Source organism: Myxine glutinosa, chromosome 2 (assembly GCF_964187855.1).
Source record: "Myxine glutinosa chromosome 2, kmMyxGlut1.1, whole genome shotgun sequence".
Classification (NCBI taxonomy): Eukaryota; Metazoa; Chordata; class Myxini; order Myxiniformes; family Myxinidae; genus Myxine; species Myxine glutinosa.
Window position 1 is genome coordinate 88,765,947 of NC_136262.1, and position 18,427 is coordinate 88,784,373.

General features: G+C 45.6%; 1 protein-coding gene across 2 annotated transcripts in view; it reads left to right on the top strand.

The window, feature by feature from the left end:
* LOC144890618 (uncharacterized) overlaps nucleotides 1–18,427 on the top strand; it is a 33,949-nt gene that overhangs the window by 11,325 nt on the left and 4,197 nt on the right. Inside the window, exons 2-3 of one of the 2 annotated variants that reach the window (XM_078771204.1) lie at nucleotides 5,620–5,699; nucleotides 15,429–15,941. In XM_078771204.1, the coding sequence (XP_078627330.1) occupies nucleotides 5,620–5,699; nucleotides 15,429–15,797 (449 nt within the window). In that variant the 3' untranslated portion in view covers nucleotides 15,798–15,941. Of the gene's footprint in view, nucleotides 1–5,619; nucleotides 5,700–15,428; nucleotides 15,942–18,427 lie in introns of those variants that run through there. The other variant, XR_013622319.1, reaches the window with a different exon arrangement.

An 18,427-nucleotide genomic window follows, 5' to 3' on the forward strand; every position in this document is an offset into this window, starting at 1 on the left:
CGGGAGATTCCAATAATTCTGAAAGCTTTGGTTTCAACAGCGTGAAGCCGAGCTAGGTGTGAGGCAGGAGCACCGGCCCATAGGGGAGAACAGTATTCCATTGAGCTGCGGATGAAAGCCTTGTATGTGGTGAGGAGCTCAGGTGTGCCGAGGAAGGACTTCGCACGACGGAGGATGCCCAGTCGGCGACTGGCTTTGGAGGCCAGCTTGGAAATGTGGTTTTCCCAAGAAAGATCATGGCAGATAGTGAGACCCAAAATCTTGAGCGACAGAGCTTCTTGGAGAGGATTGTTGAGAAAGTAGATGGGAGGGTTGTCCAGTCGATCTTTTCAGAGAGACATAGTAAGAGTGTGAGATTTGTCAGGATTGAAAGACATGTTCCACTTGTTTGACCAGTCTGTGATTTTGTCCAGGTCTTCAGAGAGTGAGGAGGCAGCAGACTGCCGATCTGAGGGAAGAGGAATGGAGCGGCAGAGAGTGGAGTCATCAGCAAAGAGATAGAGAGGATTTTCGAGAGAGTCAGAGAGATCATTGATGAAGACCAGAAAAAGCACGGGGCCCAGAACACTGCCTTGGGGAACTCCAGCCTGAACAGGAAGAGGAGATGAGAGAAACCCATTCAGGGCCACACGTTGACGACGACTAGAGAGGAAGTCCGCCAGCCATGCGTGGAGATTTCCATGGATACCAAAGGAGGAGAGTTTGGTGAGCAGAGCGGGGTGCCAGACCGTGTCGAAGGCACGTGATATGTCGAGGGAGACAGCTCTAATTTCCTGTTTGGCATTGAGGACCTCCATCCATTGTTGAGACAGCAGAAGCAGCATGTCCAGAGTAGAGTGACCTGGTCTGAAACCAAATTGATGATCAGAGATCAAGCCATTGGAGAAGAGGAAAGATTTCATATCCGAAGCAATGATGGATTCCATGACTTTGCTGATAATTGGGAGAAGGCTGATTGGTCTGTAGTTGCTAGGATCTGTTTTTGCACCTTTTTTGTGCAAAGCGGTGATGTTGGCTGATTTCCAAGCAGATGGCAGTTGACCTTGAGCAAAAGAGAGGGTGAAGAGAACAGAGAGAGGGTGAGATAGAGCGGCAGAGCAGGATTTTAGGACCCGTGGGCTGATGCCGTCGGGTCCAGTTGCAGAATCAGAGTCGAGGGTTGACAGAAACGTTTCCACCTTGTCAGGAGGAAAGGACACGGAGTCCAGGAGCAGCAGGGTACGACTGGGTATGGTGGGTACAGAGAGGGATGGGTTTGGGACACAAGATTTAGAGGCAAACACAGAGTTGAGGCATTCAGCTTTTTCACGTGCGGAGTCAGCTGTGTAGCCGTTTGAGGTAAGGGAGGGGATGGAGGGGGAACAAACACCAGAAACGGATTTGACCAGACGCCACCAGGATTTGGAAGAGGGAGACAGATAAGAGAGTTCGGTCTTGAGAACGGAGAGATATTGTTTCCTGGCTCTCCTGAGGGTGGACACACACTTGTTTCGGGCTTTGTGAAAGGAAATGAGATTTCCTTCCGTTGGATTTGCTTTCCAGGAGACGAAGGCAAGTTGTTTCTGGGCAACAGCCTCACCACAAGATTCCGTGTACCATGGACGGGAGGAAGGGTATGACAACTGAAGACGAGATGGGATAAATCTGTGCATGAGAGAGAGCAATTTACTTTGGAAGAATTCCCAGGATGAGTTGATGTCAGAGGTGGTAGAGATGGGAGACCAGTCCAGATGATTGATGGCTGCTTGAAGACCGTGCCAGTTGGCCTGAGTGAAATGCCAGACTCGTCGACGCTGAGCAGGCTCCCTGAGGATGGTCAGAGAGATGTCCACTTTAACAAGGACATGATCAGATGATCCGATCGGAGCAGAAGAAGAGCAGCAGACATTTTCAGGGAAGTTAGTCATAACCAAGTCCAGAAGAGAAGATGTTCCGTTGACTGAGATCCGGGTCGGGAAATTGACAGATTGTGTCAGTCCCAGTGAGTCGCAGAAGTCCTTTGCTGAAGAGCCATGGCTGGTGAGAGAGGTACCCACACCCAGCCAACTGGCATGGTGACAATTGAAATCACCACATATGAGGAAGAGAGAGTTGGGATGAGTAGATAGAAGTTGGTCCATATCATCAGACAGCGAGATGTAGATGGAGTCATCACTGTTTGGTGGACGGTACAACACACATATGAACAAGAGGTGGGAGCGAAGGGGAAGCCGTAGCCAGAGGTATTCCTGGGGGTGAGGTGGAGAGAGTGCAGTGCAGGGCGAGTGAGGAAGAGAGTTTTTGATAAAGATAGCAACCCCGCCTCCAGGACGAGGCTCAGGTCTATCATACCGGAGGAGGGAGTAGCCCGGGAGAGATACTATGGAATCAGAGACATCATAAAGGAGGAAAGTTTCTGTTAAGCAGATCACGTCTGGTTTGACAGAAGCAACCTGTATGGAGAGATCAGTTAAGTTTGAACGAAGGCCCCGGATGTTTGAGGTCCATACCGTTAATGAAGAGGAAGGGGGAGCATCAGATACAGAACAGGGGGGAGGAGGGGTAGGGTAAGATGTGGAAGAGGTGGAAGAGATAGGGAGAGCTGTTGAAGGTGTGTCAGAGGTTTCAGAATAGCTCGGAGAAAGGGAAGGATGGGGCGGACAAAAGGTTTGATGGTGATTGGGTGAGCCACAATGAGGTGTTATTTGAGGAGGGGGAAGAGCGAGGCAGAAGGTTGGGGGAGATGGAGGTGAGAGTTTGAAGGGGGAAGAAGCGGGGAGGATGCTTTGAGGAGGGGGAGTGAGAGGGGGGAAATTGAGAAGCAATGAGGGGGGGGAGATTTGAAGGGGAGGGGTGAGGGGGGAGTTTGGGAGGGAAGGGACAAGGGGAGGGATTTGAAAGGGATGGGATATGGGGGAGATTTGGAGGGGAGGGGTGAGGCAGGAGTCTAGGAGGGGAGGGGCGAGGGGGCGTCTTGGCGGGGAGGGGTGAGGGGGTAGTTTAGGAGGGAGGGGGCAAGGGGGGGAGATTTGAAAGGGATGGGTGATGGGGAAGATTTGGAGGGGAGGGGTGATGGGGAAGATTTGGAGGGGAGGGGTTATGGGGAAGATTTGGAGGGGAGGGGTGAGATTGGATTTTTGAAAGTGTACGATTTATGGGAAACGAACATTTATTGCAAAATGAGTTTCTTGTGACCTTCGAGTTAAAAATACGTTTAAGGACGCTGGATGGAGGATGGAGTGCAGGAGAGTTTAGGGAATGTAGAAAAAAGGCACTATAGGAGATGGATATTTTTTTTGGGATGAATTGATTTGGTGAGCAAGTCGAAAGCAGCCTTTTAAAGAAGAAGAAGAAGAAAAAGGTGTTATAAAATATGACGGAATCCATAACTTGAGGGGAAAGTGTAAACATTGAAGGTTAATGAGTGAAAACTATCTGGGGAAATGGGGGAGAAACACGTGGTCGAAGAACGAACGAACGAATAAGAATGAATAAACGAATGAGAACAGAGAAGGAAATGTTTTTTTTTTTTTTTTTTTTTTTTTTTTTTTTTTTTTTGAGTTGAGATTTACACAAGGAAGTAGGCTATGGGTGAAAAGCCTGGGAATACAGAGAACGAAAGTTATTGGATCACAAACGACGGACCGCTGAGAGAAAAACAAAGCCTCAAGGTTGTACAGTGCACACTGTACAAGGCCTCAAGACACGACACGGCAAACAGACGATCAATTTATGAAAGATAAACACCGAGAAACAACCAAAGTTGCACACAATAACTTCACACACCGAAAGATAAATACAGTTTCGACAAAATACAATTGTGAACAGACTTAACTTCGAAAAACGTGGAGACCGTGTGGAGCTTCGAAAATCCCTCCCACCGTCTCCGAGATCTCGCGAGATTTGGTTATCCTGTGGGTGTGTTTCTGTTAGTAGAAGGGTGCAACGTCGCAGGGGGACATATTTACTCATTTGTGAACATCTGTAAAACTGTCGCACTCAGGGTTGAGTTAATAGTAGAGGGAACTACATCTGAGTGCCACACTAAAGTAGGTAAAAATTTATCGGGTCGGGACGCCCCGAGGTAGAGAAGAGTGCAATGTTGCGGATATGGGATTTGCATCCATCCATATCCGCTTGTAAATATTCCCCTATTTCCTCAATACTTCCCAACTATCCCCAATCCCCCATTCCCTAGTCCCATTTTCTGTAAACAACACTCTGTAGACCCGACCTCCCCCTATTTCCCCCCATTAAATGTCGCATCCAAGTCCACCGCATCTCACGTAGACAACTATAGGACATCTTGCTAGTTATTCTTAGTCTATGTCAGTTAAGGATTCGTTTCCATTAATTCTGACCCTTCGTTGCACCAGAATGTGATTGTATGGCACCGTTAGGAAGTTTAGGACCTCCCAATACCTCCCCGCAGCTCTTCCTCACGGTTCAGAAACAACAACAACAGCAACGGCGGCGGCGTGCACAGGGAGTGCGCGTCCTCACTCCGGCTTGGTTGGTAGGGGGTGTTGGGAGGGCACGAGGCCTTCCCCACGAGCCGCCATCAAACATGTGCTCGACGGGGTTACCAAATAGGGGCTCCCTGTCAGCTCCTCGTCAAGGGCGGAGCCCGGTAACCCCCGCACCCAATGGAAGCGGCGGACCGGTCCCATCTGGGGCGGAGCCAACCAGCCGAGGGCGTGTCACTCCCCGTTGAGCATGCGCAGCCGAGGGAGTGGTGACGTCAGAGGCGCGCTGAGCTTGAAGCAAGAGAGACGTCCCTTCCGAGCGCTGTGCCACCTCCCCGCATCTCTGGACTGGACCGTGCTTTATCCTGTCCCTGAGCCAAGGTGCACCTTGTGCTATCGACTGCCTGTCCCTTCCTGCCATCAATCCCTGTGTAAGTCAGCCTTGTTCCGTTTGTCTGTGGTCTGTCTGGGATAAGATAAGATTGTATTTAAGTGCCCATCTCTTCTGTGTCTTTTACCTCACTCTACCTTGTAATCTACCCCTTTTCTCCACCACTAATTATACCCTCCTCCGGAGGTCTTGAGAACTGTACCCCTTGCGTCGTTTCATTTATCCCAGTCGTTGTGTCCTTTCCAATCATTGATTTAGCGTAGCGCGATTTGGCCAACGTTCGGGTGGAATCGGGTGAGTTGGGGAAGAATCGGGGGAACTGTTAGGTCGCGGCAATACCACCGCTCGGTAAATAACATCTAATCCGCGATCCGTAACAATATATATATATATATATATATATATATATATATATATATATATATATATATATATATATATATATATATATATATATATATATATATATATATGAAGACACAAACCATGGTCTTTGTTCTCAAGACATGGGTCATTACCCTTGGACCCTTGGTTGTGGACAAGATCCTGTGGATTTTCTTTAGCCCATCTTGGAGACACTTGTTACCGAGTTGAGACTCAAGATGCCGTCAATGTGACATGCTGATCCATTGTTAAAAAGAGATGACTTTGGCCGAGAGGATTAAAAAGACAGTGTGTACTCGGCCAGGTAAATGAGCAGTGTGTGACAGTTTTTTCTTATTTTGAGCTGTTGTCATGGTTGTTGTGTTGCCCCTGATGTGGTGAGAAGCTCTGTTTGTGCAGGCATATTGAATGCAGCATTCAGTCTGATTCTCTGCCTCATTCCTCCTACCAGTAGCGAGACATCATCTGACACCCCAAATGTAAGTATTTTTCTATTCATCCAGATGCACCTGTAAACACAATTCTTACAGAACCAAATCACTGAAATGTTTTAGGTTTTGTGGCTCAACGTTAAGCACTTTTAAATGTGGAAAATATTTTAACTTTCACGAGAATATAAGATCCGTCGCTTCGCTGACGGAAATAACAGTCCCCTATGGCTTCTACTTCCTACTTCGATGGCTAATGTATGGGGGAAGAAAAAAAAAAGGATTCCTGGGAGATCCTTCTCTCCGTGCAGGTGTAACCAACGTCACGTGTTGGCATTTGCAGTTTTGACGCACGTGACCATGTACCCATTTAAAAAAAAAAATTGGATCACAAACTTTCCCGAGAGTTACCCGAATCCACCGTAGTTGGATTTATTGAAATCCATTAATCCGTTCTCAAGTTATAACACAACAAACAAACAAACAAACAAGAAGATGTCATGCAGAGCACGATACTTGCAAAATCCACCGATACTTGCATGGATCAGCATGCCCCAAAAAAGGATGACATTGATCCATCAAATTGTCCATTTCATCCAGATTAAAATTGACGATCTCGATCAAAGCTCGGGTTAAAAGGATGAAAAGCGACGATTTTTCAGATGAAAATTGATGGTTTTGTAAATTTGACCTCGAGTTGACCTTTGACCTTTTGACATCAAAAATAGTTGCATTCCCAATATAGTGACTCAATATACAAATGCTGTTCAATTTTCAAGTCAATCGGATTTTAAAATGGCGATTTTAGAAATTCGACCTCCTCCTTTGACCTCAATCAATCGGCTTCTCAATTGTGAAGACCTCTACAACTCGGTGAAGTTTCGTGACGATCGGTTTAGAATTGTGACCTGTAGGCCGGTGACAAACAAACAGACAGACAGACGCACAGCTCCGTTTATAATATAGATTTGGAAAATAAAATGAACCATAAACCTTGATGAGCCCTGAAGAATTTTTACTAAACCTTTTTCTTGAACATTGAGGACCGAATTTACGAAAGGCGTTTCGTGAGCGTCTTGTTAACACACGCACATCCCTTAAATGTGGACAAAAACATCGCTGTACCCGGCGCAGCAAAACGCACGTCTAAACAGCAATTTACAAAGGGAGATAAACGGCCGTTTAGTTGTGTGTACCTAAACCACCGATTAGCCTGTGAAACTCCGCCCATATCTGCAACATCCAATTGAAATGATGCACTTACATAGAATCACAGCGCCACGGACAATTGTTGGAGGGGATTTAGCCCATTGCTCCTCATCGTAGGTTGATCCATGTCATCTTGCATTAGATTCAGCAGCCAACAAAAGGATTCCTCCGAGAGATACATCCATCCCTCCTTCGAGGTTATCCATCCTTCCTTCCACTCATCCATCCTTCCAACCATTGATCATGGATAAGATAATCTGTGAATGTGTACAATCTCTGCATCCGGGCTATGGTTCCCACATGTATGCCACTCTGGGTAATCTGGATTGAAGTGATCGCCGGTAGTTATTTAAACATCTATTGGTTCACGAGTTATCAAGTGACCACTATATTCGTCATGTCTGTGTGTGTGTCTGTCTGTCCGCAGCATAACTTCCTGATGATATCATCCGATCTTGATGAATCTTGGGTGGGAGGTTGATATCATGATCTAGTTGTGTCCTGTCTGGAGTGGGCGTACTGCGCCCATTGTGGGCGGAGGGACGCCCGAAAAAGATGTCTTTTTAGGGGGTAATCGAGTTCAAGCTACATCTTCTCCGAGGAGTTGGTGGAATCTGACAGGGGTTTCGGTATTTGGTTAGGCCAATATCATGTGTCTAGCCCCACGGAGCTCGATTTTTCATTTTCGCCCCAAGGTCAAGGTCACAAGGTCACAAAATTTAGAAAAGTCGATTTTTGATGGTTTTATTACATTGTTCGCTTCCTGATAGGGTGAAATGTCGTACATTATCTTATATTATCACATACATCATGAAATACAAGTTTTCCAACAAATTTCAGAATCTTTGACCTTTGAAGGTCACAAAGGTCAAATTTTCAAAGTTGCCGGAATCGAACCGAATTTTCGGTATTGTGTAGCTAACTAACCTCATAACTGATTATATATTATTTTCTATCTCATTTCAAGGTCAGTAACCTTCGTTTTGACATTTCAAGGTCACAAAGGTCAAATTTTCAAAGTTGTCGGAATCGAACCGAATTTTCGGTATTGTGTAGCTAACTAACCTCATAACTGATTATATATTATTTTCTATCTCATTTCAAGGTCAGTAACCTTCGTTTTGACATTTCAAGGTCACAAAGGTCAAATTTTCAAAGTTGTCGGAATCGAACCGAATTTTCGAAATCGAACCGAAGAATACCGCTCGCTCGTGAACCATCGTCGTCTCCTGACTTGTCATGTTTTATGTTTGGGTTGTATACGCAGTATAACTTAATTAGTGGCTATCTAATTATGATGTATGCAGATCTGGTGATGTTTTGCCACTCCTTCCATACCCTAATAGTGATTGTAAAGTTAACTTAAACTACCAGGAAGTATATGAGAGTACAACTGCAGTTCTAACGATACCATTTTTACCAGATTCTTGATTCAAGGCCTGAAACACACTCTTAAACATGCCCTCGCCAACGTGTACAAAGTTTGTTATCCAAAAGCTTGTGACTAGGTTTTGATCGTGCATGACACTCTTCGGCGATAGACAATTCACTTTGAATGGGTGATCATCGCACAATTAGTAATTCTACATGCGTCTAACTCTTTAACACCTTTTGTCTTTCGTAAATTCGGCCCTCAGTGTTTTGGTCATTCCAGTTACAAACGTTTTTGTTTTTTTGTACTTTGCCGATGAAGATACTTGCATTGATGTTTAAATCTTTATTTAACAGGGAATGGTAAAGGGAGACAACAGTCTGGAGCTTTCAGATTGTGGGACAGAAACTGGAGTTCTTTAATTTTATTATTATTAAGGGACCGAGTATATGGAAAGACTGGGTCTCCTATTGGTATTAGACTTATTATTCTTTCCGCCGAGTTTTGTGGAAGCTGTAGCGTCGGCATCATTGCTCCGATTAAGTTGAAACTTTTCGAGAATGTTTGGGCCAATGGGAATTGATGCCATCTTTTTTCTGAATTTTGATTTTGCAATCACCATGGCAACCAGCTTTGATTTAACCAAACTTTTTTTTATTTAATCTTCTCCGAAATCTTCTCCAAAACCACAAATGCTATCGATTCGATTCTTGTGAGGTTATGATCTTCTACCAATGGTGCAAAAATGTTGTTCAAGATGATGTCATCGGTGAAGCGGTTTGGCAGCTACGTTGATGTAAAAAAAAAAAATCTCCAATTAACACGAAACATTTTTTGTGGCATCTATGTACCAATAAGAACTTGAATATGAAATTTATTTTTGATCAGTCAAATGTTCTGGTTATGAAAAAAAACAAAATTGGTGAAAATTGATGATGACATAGGTGACGTCATCTTGAAGCACTTCTGCATGTTGATATTACTGAAAAAAGCTATTTCTTCGGAACTGCTGCTCCGATTAAGTTGAAACCTCACAGGAATGTTGGGGTGAAGGAGTTAATGCAATCTATTCCGAATTTTGATTTTGCGATCACCATGATCACCATGGATTTAAAAGCGATAACTTGAAAAAAAAAACATTTTCTCTGAAACCACAAATGCTATCGATTCAATACTTGTCAGATTAAGATAATCTACCCGTGGTACAAAAGAGTTGTTAAATATGACATCATCAGTGTCGCAGTTTGCCAGCAACGTTGAGATAAAAAAAATTTGTCCAATTAACACGAAACATTGTTTGCGTCATTTGCGCAACAATAGGAACTTGAATATGAATTTTATTTTTGATCGGTCACATGGTTTGGCAATGAAAAACAAAACCAAATGTATGACGTCATGGCTTGGGTCCTGCATCACTGCTTGCAGTTTCAATTATTAATTACTAGCAGAAGTACCCGGCATTGCCGGGCGGGGCAGGGGAGGGGAGCGGGGCTGGGGGGGGAGCGAGCCCCTTGGCAAAGCGAGCGATTTTTTTTTTCATAGCGTTTCATAGCGTCATAGCGATTTTTTTTTCATAGCGTCATAGCGTTCATAGCGTCATAGCGTTTCATAGCGTCATAGCGATTTTTTTTTTCATAGCGTCATAGCGTCATATCGTTCATAGCGTCATATCGTTCATCGCGTCATCGCGTCATAGCGTCATCACGTGATCGCTCTGAGCGAATCAGCGCCCACCTGCTCTGTTTCCGTTGATTCCGTGCGCTGAAATGCGCTGAGGTAAATATGAATAAAAAATATGGATCGTCAAATATTTTGAGTTCGGCCATGTTCGTCCCACGCTCAATGGCCATGGCTATGTCAAATATCAAGCACATAAGCCTCTCCGTTTAGGAGTCTATCGGTAACATCACACACACACACACACACACACACACACACACACACACACACACACACACACACACACACACACACACACACACACACACACACATACACACATACACACACACACACACACACACACACAGTGTTTTATATATATAGATTATTATTAGCCGTTCCCCATGCAGTGGAAGACGGGGTTTTGCAATCACTTCTGTGTGTCTGTGTCTGTCTGTACAGGCCGTAACCTTTTTGCCATTTCAGCTTTTGTCATCAAGTTTTCAACAAAGCTTCATTATGAGAATATGGAGAAGACAAATTTATAATTTAAAAATTTTAAGAATTTGCATATTGGGTCATTGAATTGGTTTACCATTCAAAAGCAAGAAGCTGATTGTTTTTGTTTTTTTTAGATCGAAAGGTCAAGGTTGCCTAAAATATCAGAATGTCAGTGACACAATGACCCAATTCATTTAGTGTAACCTGCGTTCTCTCAAGAAGGTCAAAAGTCAAGGTCACAAAAGTCAGTTGCTATCTGATCGACTTGAAAGTTGAGCAAGGATTGCATATTGAATCACTGAAACCTGTTGCATTTTGAGGTCAAAATGTCAAGGTTGCCAAAAATGGGCAATCTTTTTGAAATTTTAAAGCTGTTTGTCATGTTGAGCAGACGGAAGAAAAATAAGTCCAAATACAAAGCAGACGTGGACGTGTTTTGCATTTTCAGATGCTTTCGAGTTTTCACTGCGTGTGGCCCGTAAGGTAATGCAGCCTGGAATAGCGTCTGTCCGTCCGTCCGGTGAATGCATGTATGTCCCTTCCGCTGGCGTTTTCCGGGTTTATTCCCTTTAAAATTCGTTCTCTCTGCAACAGTTGGTCTGATCGACACGAAATTTTCACCATTGGAGCGCCTCCTCCTGTAAAAAAAATTTAATGACAAGTATGACGTCATAGATCACGTGGTATGGGGCGACCTCTTGGAAAAATGGAAAAACTTTGCACCTCAAATCTTCAAAACCGCTCTGAAATAAAGTGAAAGGTGGCTAATTGTAAAGTACTCTCCATGGGGAATAACATATTTTAATGATAAGGATAGGTGCCTTCATTATGACGTCATAAATTGACAAGTGGAACGCTTGATCTGATCAGTATGAAATTTATTGAGCATGATCTAGTGATCGATTGGTTGGGAAAAAAAAACAATTAATGACGTCATCGGTCATGTTGTTCGACAGCCATATCTTTATGGCAGAACCCATAGAGAAATGCCATCTGGAACAGTGTTTGTCTGTCCGTCAGATGTATGTCTGACCCTCACAAATGTCCACCAATTACAGCTGAAGATCTGTTCACATGAATAGGGGACAGCAAACCCTCCACTCAGCAGATCTAAGCCAGGCTACGCTGATGTTAGACTATTGGTCTTTTTTTTGTATACATGGTCATGACTCATGGAAGAGCTAGACCATAGAATGTATCAGGACGCAACGTAACAAAGGGAACAGCAGGAGGAGAAGGGGAAAATGCCAAAACCAGGGCGGAGGGAGAAAGTAGGCAGAGAGGGACAAACAATGGACACGTACAACGATGATAGGTCGGGGAGAACGCAAGGGGTGGACAAGATGGATACAAAAGCAAAATATGGGGGGGAGGGGGTGAGGGAGTGGGGGTGGTTTCACGGGTATAGAAAAGATCATGGTTTTGAATAATGGGGGATGATTTGAGGTTGTGGTGAACAGCAGTCTTGAAGACCTTGGGGATAAATGAGATGGAAGAGTGTGGAATGTGGTTCCACAGCCAAGAAAGAGAGGAGCAATGGTTCGGGATTTTGGGAGTTTCACCAAAAGGGCTTTGCTGGTGAATCGCGTGCGACCTGCAGGTACATAAGGGGGGTGGGGGGGGGGGGGGGGACAAAGCACGGAGAAGGCAGAGGGTGCAAGACCAGAAAGGAGATGGAAGAAGATAGAGACCACCGACCTTTTGCCAATGACAAAGTGATAGGCCCAAAGACTCAGTTTAATCATGAGAGATTTCAATGATCTGGAAGCTTTGGTTTCCATGGTATCAAACTGAGTAAGGTGTGAGGCAGGGGAGGTAGCCTAGAGGGGCGAGCAGTACTCCAAGCTGCGGTTGAAAGACTTGCAGGTGGTTAGGAGCTAATGTGTGAATACGTAAAAAATGAACAGTTAAATAGTGAAATTTTGTGCATCTACATTTATTATTGTCTCACAGAATAAACTTATCCAGGAAGGGATGAATGCTGGGCAAAGCATTCTGGGTAAAACCAAGATGACAGGCTGTGGAATACAAGGAAATACTCCAATTCCCCAATCGGCCCCAATTCATCCAACTTATTGTGGGGTCAGCCGGGGTGGAAGTTTGGGTCAGGATTTTCACAAACCAGACGGCCAGGCTGAAAAGGCAGGAGCTGATTGAGGCAGGTTTTATCATCAGTTCACAGGATACAGGGGATATAACATGCGTACTCTTTGTGCCAGACGCCATGTGATATGAACATCATCCAACTCATGTTCGGAGATGACACCCAGCTTAATGGCTGAGGGAGGGCACACTTTGTGATGCAAGACCGGACCTGCGAAGCATCCAGCTCCAAATCTGACAGTTTATTGCAAGATGGGGAAATCAAACCCAGGAAACACAGCTCATAGTCAAGACAGCCATGGAGCAAAGGTGGTTCCTTATTGTTACATTCGTGGGTGGAGACAGAGATAGAAATAAGGCTTTAGTCCATTTCAGATTTGTGGTAAGGAAATATATGAATCCAAATATCATGTCAACGGTCACCCATGGTATCTGACTATCTGGAGAGCATGTGTACACACTGGTGCCTGTTGTGCGTGCTGGCACCTGCAGCGTGCGTGCCTGTGCCGTGCGAGGATGTCTGCACTGGGTGAGGATGTGTCTGCACTGGGTGAGGATGTGCCTGTGCCATGCGAGGATGTGCCTACACTGGGTGAGGATGTGCCTGTGCCATGCGAGGATGTGCCTACACTGGGTGAGGATGTGCCTGTGCCATGCGAGGATGTGTCTGCACTGGGTGAGGATGTGCCTGCACTGGGTGAGGATGTGCCTGCACTGGGTGAGGATGTGCCTGTGCCATGCGAGGATGTGCCTACACTGGGTGAGGATGTGCCTGTGCCATGCGAGGATGTGTCTGCACTGGGTGAGGATGTGTCTGCACTGGGTGAGGATGTGCCTGTGCCATGCGAGGATGTGCCTGCACTGGGTGAGGATGTGCCTGCACTGGGTGAGGATGTCTGCACTGTGTGAGGATGTGTCTACACTGTGTGAGGATGTGCCTGCACTGGGTGAGGATGTGCCTGCACTGTGTGAGGATGTGCCTGTGCCATGCGAGGATGTGCCTACACTGGGTGAGGATGTGCCTGCACTGGGTGAGGATGTGCCTGTGCCATGCGAGGATGTGTCTGCACTGGGTGAGGATGTGTCTGCACTGAGTGAGGATGTGCCTGCACTTGGTGAGGATGTGTCTGCACTGTGTGAGGATGTGCCTGCACTGGGTGAGGATGTGCCTGCACTGTGTGAGGATGTCTGCACTGTGTGAGGATGTCTGCACTGTGTGAGGATGTGTCTGCACTGTGTGAGGATGTGCCTGCACTGGGTGAGGATGTCTGCACTGTGTGAGGATGTGCCTGCACTGTGAGGATGTGTCTGCACTGTGAGGATGTGCCTGCACTGTGTGAGGATGTCTGCACTGGGTGAGGATGTGTCTGCACTGAGTGAAGATGTGCCTGCACTGGGTGAGGATGTGTCTGCACTGGGTGAGGATCTGCCTGTACTGGATGAGGATGTGTCCACTGGGTGAGGATGTGCCTGTGCCATGCGAGGATGTGCCTGCACTGGGTGAGGATGTGCCTGCACTGGGTGAGGGTGTCTGCACTGTGTGAGGATGTGTCTGCACTGTGTGAGGATGTGTCTGCACTGGGTGAGGATGTGCCCGCACTGGGTGAGGATGTGCCTGCACTGGGTGAGGGTGTGCCTGCACTGTGTGAGGATGTGCCTGCACTGTGTGAGGATGTGCCTGCATTGTGTGAGGATGTGTCTGCACTGTGTGAGGATGTGACTGCACCGTGCACAGCATGTCTGCAGCATGTGGGGTTGTCCCGTAGAGTGTATGATGGACTTTGTGGGAACAGGCTTAAATTTGGGGGTAGCTGCACAGGAGGATTTAGTGAGTACGGGTTAACGGGAGCCCCAACTGGCTGATACTAACAACTGTTGTTTATGTGCAGGTGCTGAGAGCCGCGAACAGTTGGATGCTCTTGGCAATGGAAAAAAAGGGAAGATGAGCAGGGGGGGACAAGGCTAGCAGCTGCTCATGCAGAATGGGGAAAGGAGTCCCAGGAGCCGTATGGCCATTGTCTCCAGCCATGATTAGATATTCAAGGCTTTAAATTGGTACTGGGACAGCTTTGTGGAATTTGGTTCTCAGGGTAAATTCGGAAGCAAGTCTGCTGGAGGGTCCGAGGTGGTCCCTTCCTGGTCATCTGAGAGGTGTGGCTGGAAGGACCTTTTTTTTGGGAGGCATGTGGAGGTGTGGGTGAGCCACACCTCGGTGGCGATACCCTGGAGGTCCAATGAGAGCTCGAGTGTAAACCTGAACAAGTTTTCCAGGAGTCTGAGGCTCAAGGACAGCACAGGACGTGATGACCACAATGCTGGGCTGTTCGATGGACACAAGTGTCCATGAGGCCCAGTTGTGGAGACTGCCATTAGATGACCAACCGGAGCATATGTGGAATGTTATGGTGTTAAATTAGATGCATGATTAAGGTACAGATGAGCCCATGTAACCTTCCACAGATGGTCTGCTGTGATTAATGGGCCCTTAGTTTGGGGCAGGGCCTTGAGATCGGCTGGCTTTGTGGACCAGTGGAATAATATTTATTATTTTTGAATAGAAATTCAAGGAGTTGTTCGAAGAATTTGCCCGAGTTTATGAATCTGCCTTCCAGTAACTGCAAATTTTGAACCTCTGTGTATATAGAAAATGCTGTGCTTAAAATGTTCTTGATTACATTTGGGTATCAACCAACACAACCATGAATGCAAAGATTGAAGAGAGAGAGAGAAAAAAGATTTGATTGTGAAATTGATCAAGTTAAAGCCCAGGCCCTGTGCAAAATCAATTTAGTCAATTCTGTTTCAATATTGACAAGTCCATTCCACAATATTGTATGCTGATAACCTAATTTCACGCCTTCCTTTTTTCCCATTGGCACCCCTTCGCCCCTCCTCATCCCTTCCCTCCTCCTCATCCCTTCCCTCCCATGCAGCCCGCAACAACGTCCAAGGATCAAATGACTGAAAATTCAAAATCAGTGACCACATTGCACGGAGGGAAAATTGCTTTGATCATTCTGGCGGTAGCTTCAGGTCTAATTATTATTGTGACTCTGCTAGCAAAAGGGGAGAAGTGGTTGAGATATTTCAGGGTCTATCAGCACCGAAGACTACAAGATGCAGGGCAAGAGGCTCCAGCTTATGTGGTTACAGATACAGAGCTGCCCGATTATGCGTGGTCAAGCACTGTTGGACACATGGACGTTGGCAGTGGAGGGGATGATGGCTTTATCGAGGACGTGTATGTAGATGAAAGTGGTCTTAAATACGAGGATGATGATGTATTGGAGGTTATAGGTTGAAGAGCAATAACGGTTGCCACAATAAATGCTATGGGAGACAAGGGTTTTATGGAAAAGTGAAAAGGTTTTGATTAAGCCAAAGGAAATTTTTTGAAAAAGATTTATCCATCACAGCAAAAATAAATAAATAAATAAAAAGCCCAATGGGGGTAGGAAATTAATTATTTTTTTTCCACCGAGCCTAGTCAGCACCTGCACAGTGGTCTTGTGAAGAGGTTTCCTCGTTTCAGAACTGGGTGAAGATTGTCAGATTTTCCTTTCTCTGGAAACCTTCACATTTCGTGGGTCGTGACCTTGTTTAGGGCAAAATTCAAAAAAAATATTTTTTTTTTTTTATACTAAGGCTCGTAGTCGGGTAGGCAGGCAGCGGCATGCTTTGCTGCCTCCCTCTCGCCTGGGACGGAAAGGACTGAGGGCCGTGCCGAATACAAGTTTCAAACGCAGCGAAGACAAAGCCGAAAACAGCATTTTCAATGGGAATGAAGACCACACGTGTAAGGTACCCACTGGGGACGAGAGGCCGAGTTTCTGTGAGTCATGAGGACTGCACCCAGAGCTGCGCCGATCAACATTGCTTCTGCACCCAGAGCTGTGCCGATCAACATTGCTTCTGCACCCAGAGTTTCGCCGATCAACATTGCTTCTGCACCGAGTTGCGCCGATCAACATTGCTTCTGCACCCAGCGTTGCGCCAATCAACATTGCTTCTGCACCCAGAGCTGCGCCGATCAACATTGCTTCTGCACCCAGTTGCGCCAATCAACATTGCTTCTGCACCGAGTTGTGCCGATCAACATTGCTTCTGCACCCAGAGTTGCGCCGATCAACATTGCTTCTGCACCCAGAGTTGCGCCGATCAACATTGCTTCTGCACCCAGAGTTGCGCCGATCAACATTGCTTCTGCACCCAGAGTTGCGCCGATCAACATTGCTTCTGCACCCAGAGTTGCGCCGATCAACATTACTTCTGGGAAGTTGCCTGGTCTTGCAGCTTGGCTTGTTTGGGTTTTGCCTATTCCATCTCACCAAGGAAGGAAAAGACAGAGAAGGAACTATGATGGGAACACGTTTGGAGATTATAGCCGGTGGCAGCGGGGCATCCCTGGGTTGGATCGGTGTATCCCAGAGGTCACGTAGATCGACATTGTAGCCACTTCGGAGAGGGAAAACAGCACAGATAAGGAGATGGCTTGGTCCACGATTCAAGCTCTGGGGTGGAGATAGATGCTTCGTGACAACAGAAGGCTCCGTTCAGTCAGACTCGCACGTTAAGAGGATGCCGGTAGCTTTATATAAATAAATATAAATATATATATATATATATTTATATAAAGCGCACCACTCCTCGAGTTTCCTGCCAAGGCAAATTCAAAAATAATAATAATAATAATAATAATTAAAATAATAAAAAACACAAGGGGACTCGAGCTAATAATCACAACCCAAAAAGCTTCATCCCTCTTAATGCATATCCCATCTCCAATCTTACTTAATTACCTAAAGTGTATGGTATGGGCCAATCCCACACGCCGAGGAAAAAGAGGAAGAAATAAATAGAATCGTGGGAGACGAGTTTGGGGCGTGGGGGCAGCCCCTGGACTCGCTAAGTACCATTGAAGGAGAGGTACCGCTCCTCATCCGCTTGGGTAAAGGGGAAGTGGAAGGGGAGGGAATGTCAGTGTGGTATCATAGTGCGGTGTCCACCAGAGATCTCTGCTTCTTAACGCACTGGTCTCTTCCTCGGCACAGTGGGTCCTCCTTCAGCCCAATGCCAGTTTCTCAGCACTGGCAAGTAGTAACTCTTCCTCTTCAGCAGTAGATCTCTGGCTCAGTTCCAATCTGGCTCAAAATCTCTGGCTCAGTACAAGGTAGAAAAACCCTTTGCGTTCCACTCTTATGCCTGCTTAAGCAGGGAGGAGACTGTTCCCACACAGAGCATCTCCAGACACTCCACCCCACTCTCCTGTCAATCATCTACACCTCATGCTGGGTGTCTTATTCACGGAGCACCCCACTCCAAGTTTCCTGCCAAGGCAAATTCCAGCTAAAAGGACTTTTCATGTGGTATTTTATAAATGAGGTGTGTTAATAAATGTCAGGATGGAGGGAAATATTTTTATAATGAGAATCAAGGCAAAAGCATGCACTTGTACGCCTTTGTCAAGGACCGCTAATGTCTCAAATGTGTCTTGAGGTAAATAAACCGAATTGGAGCTGTGTCTGGAAAGATAAGCAGAATTAAATACTGTGCCTCAAATGTTCCATTTATACCCAGGACACAAACACTAAAGAAATAACGAAAAAAATCGGGAACCTACGTGCATGGATGTGCATTCTCCTGTATTTAAATGCCGGTTGCACCCAGTTAATTATACATGTCTATTAATGACAATGTTGGAATATACAGTCACATGAAAAAGTAAATACACCCCATGTAAAGTTTTGACTTTTTCAACATATTTCAACATAGCTATTGATCTTCCTTTCAACAATATTGACAGAAAAAGGTGATTTAATACAACAAATATCATATCATAAAACATTTACATTTTGTAGTCCATTGTATAATTTAAATAAACATAAATACAAATTTCACATGTGGAAAAAGTAAGTACACCCCTACATTTATC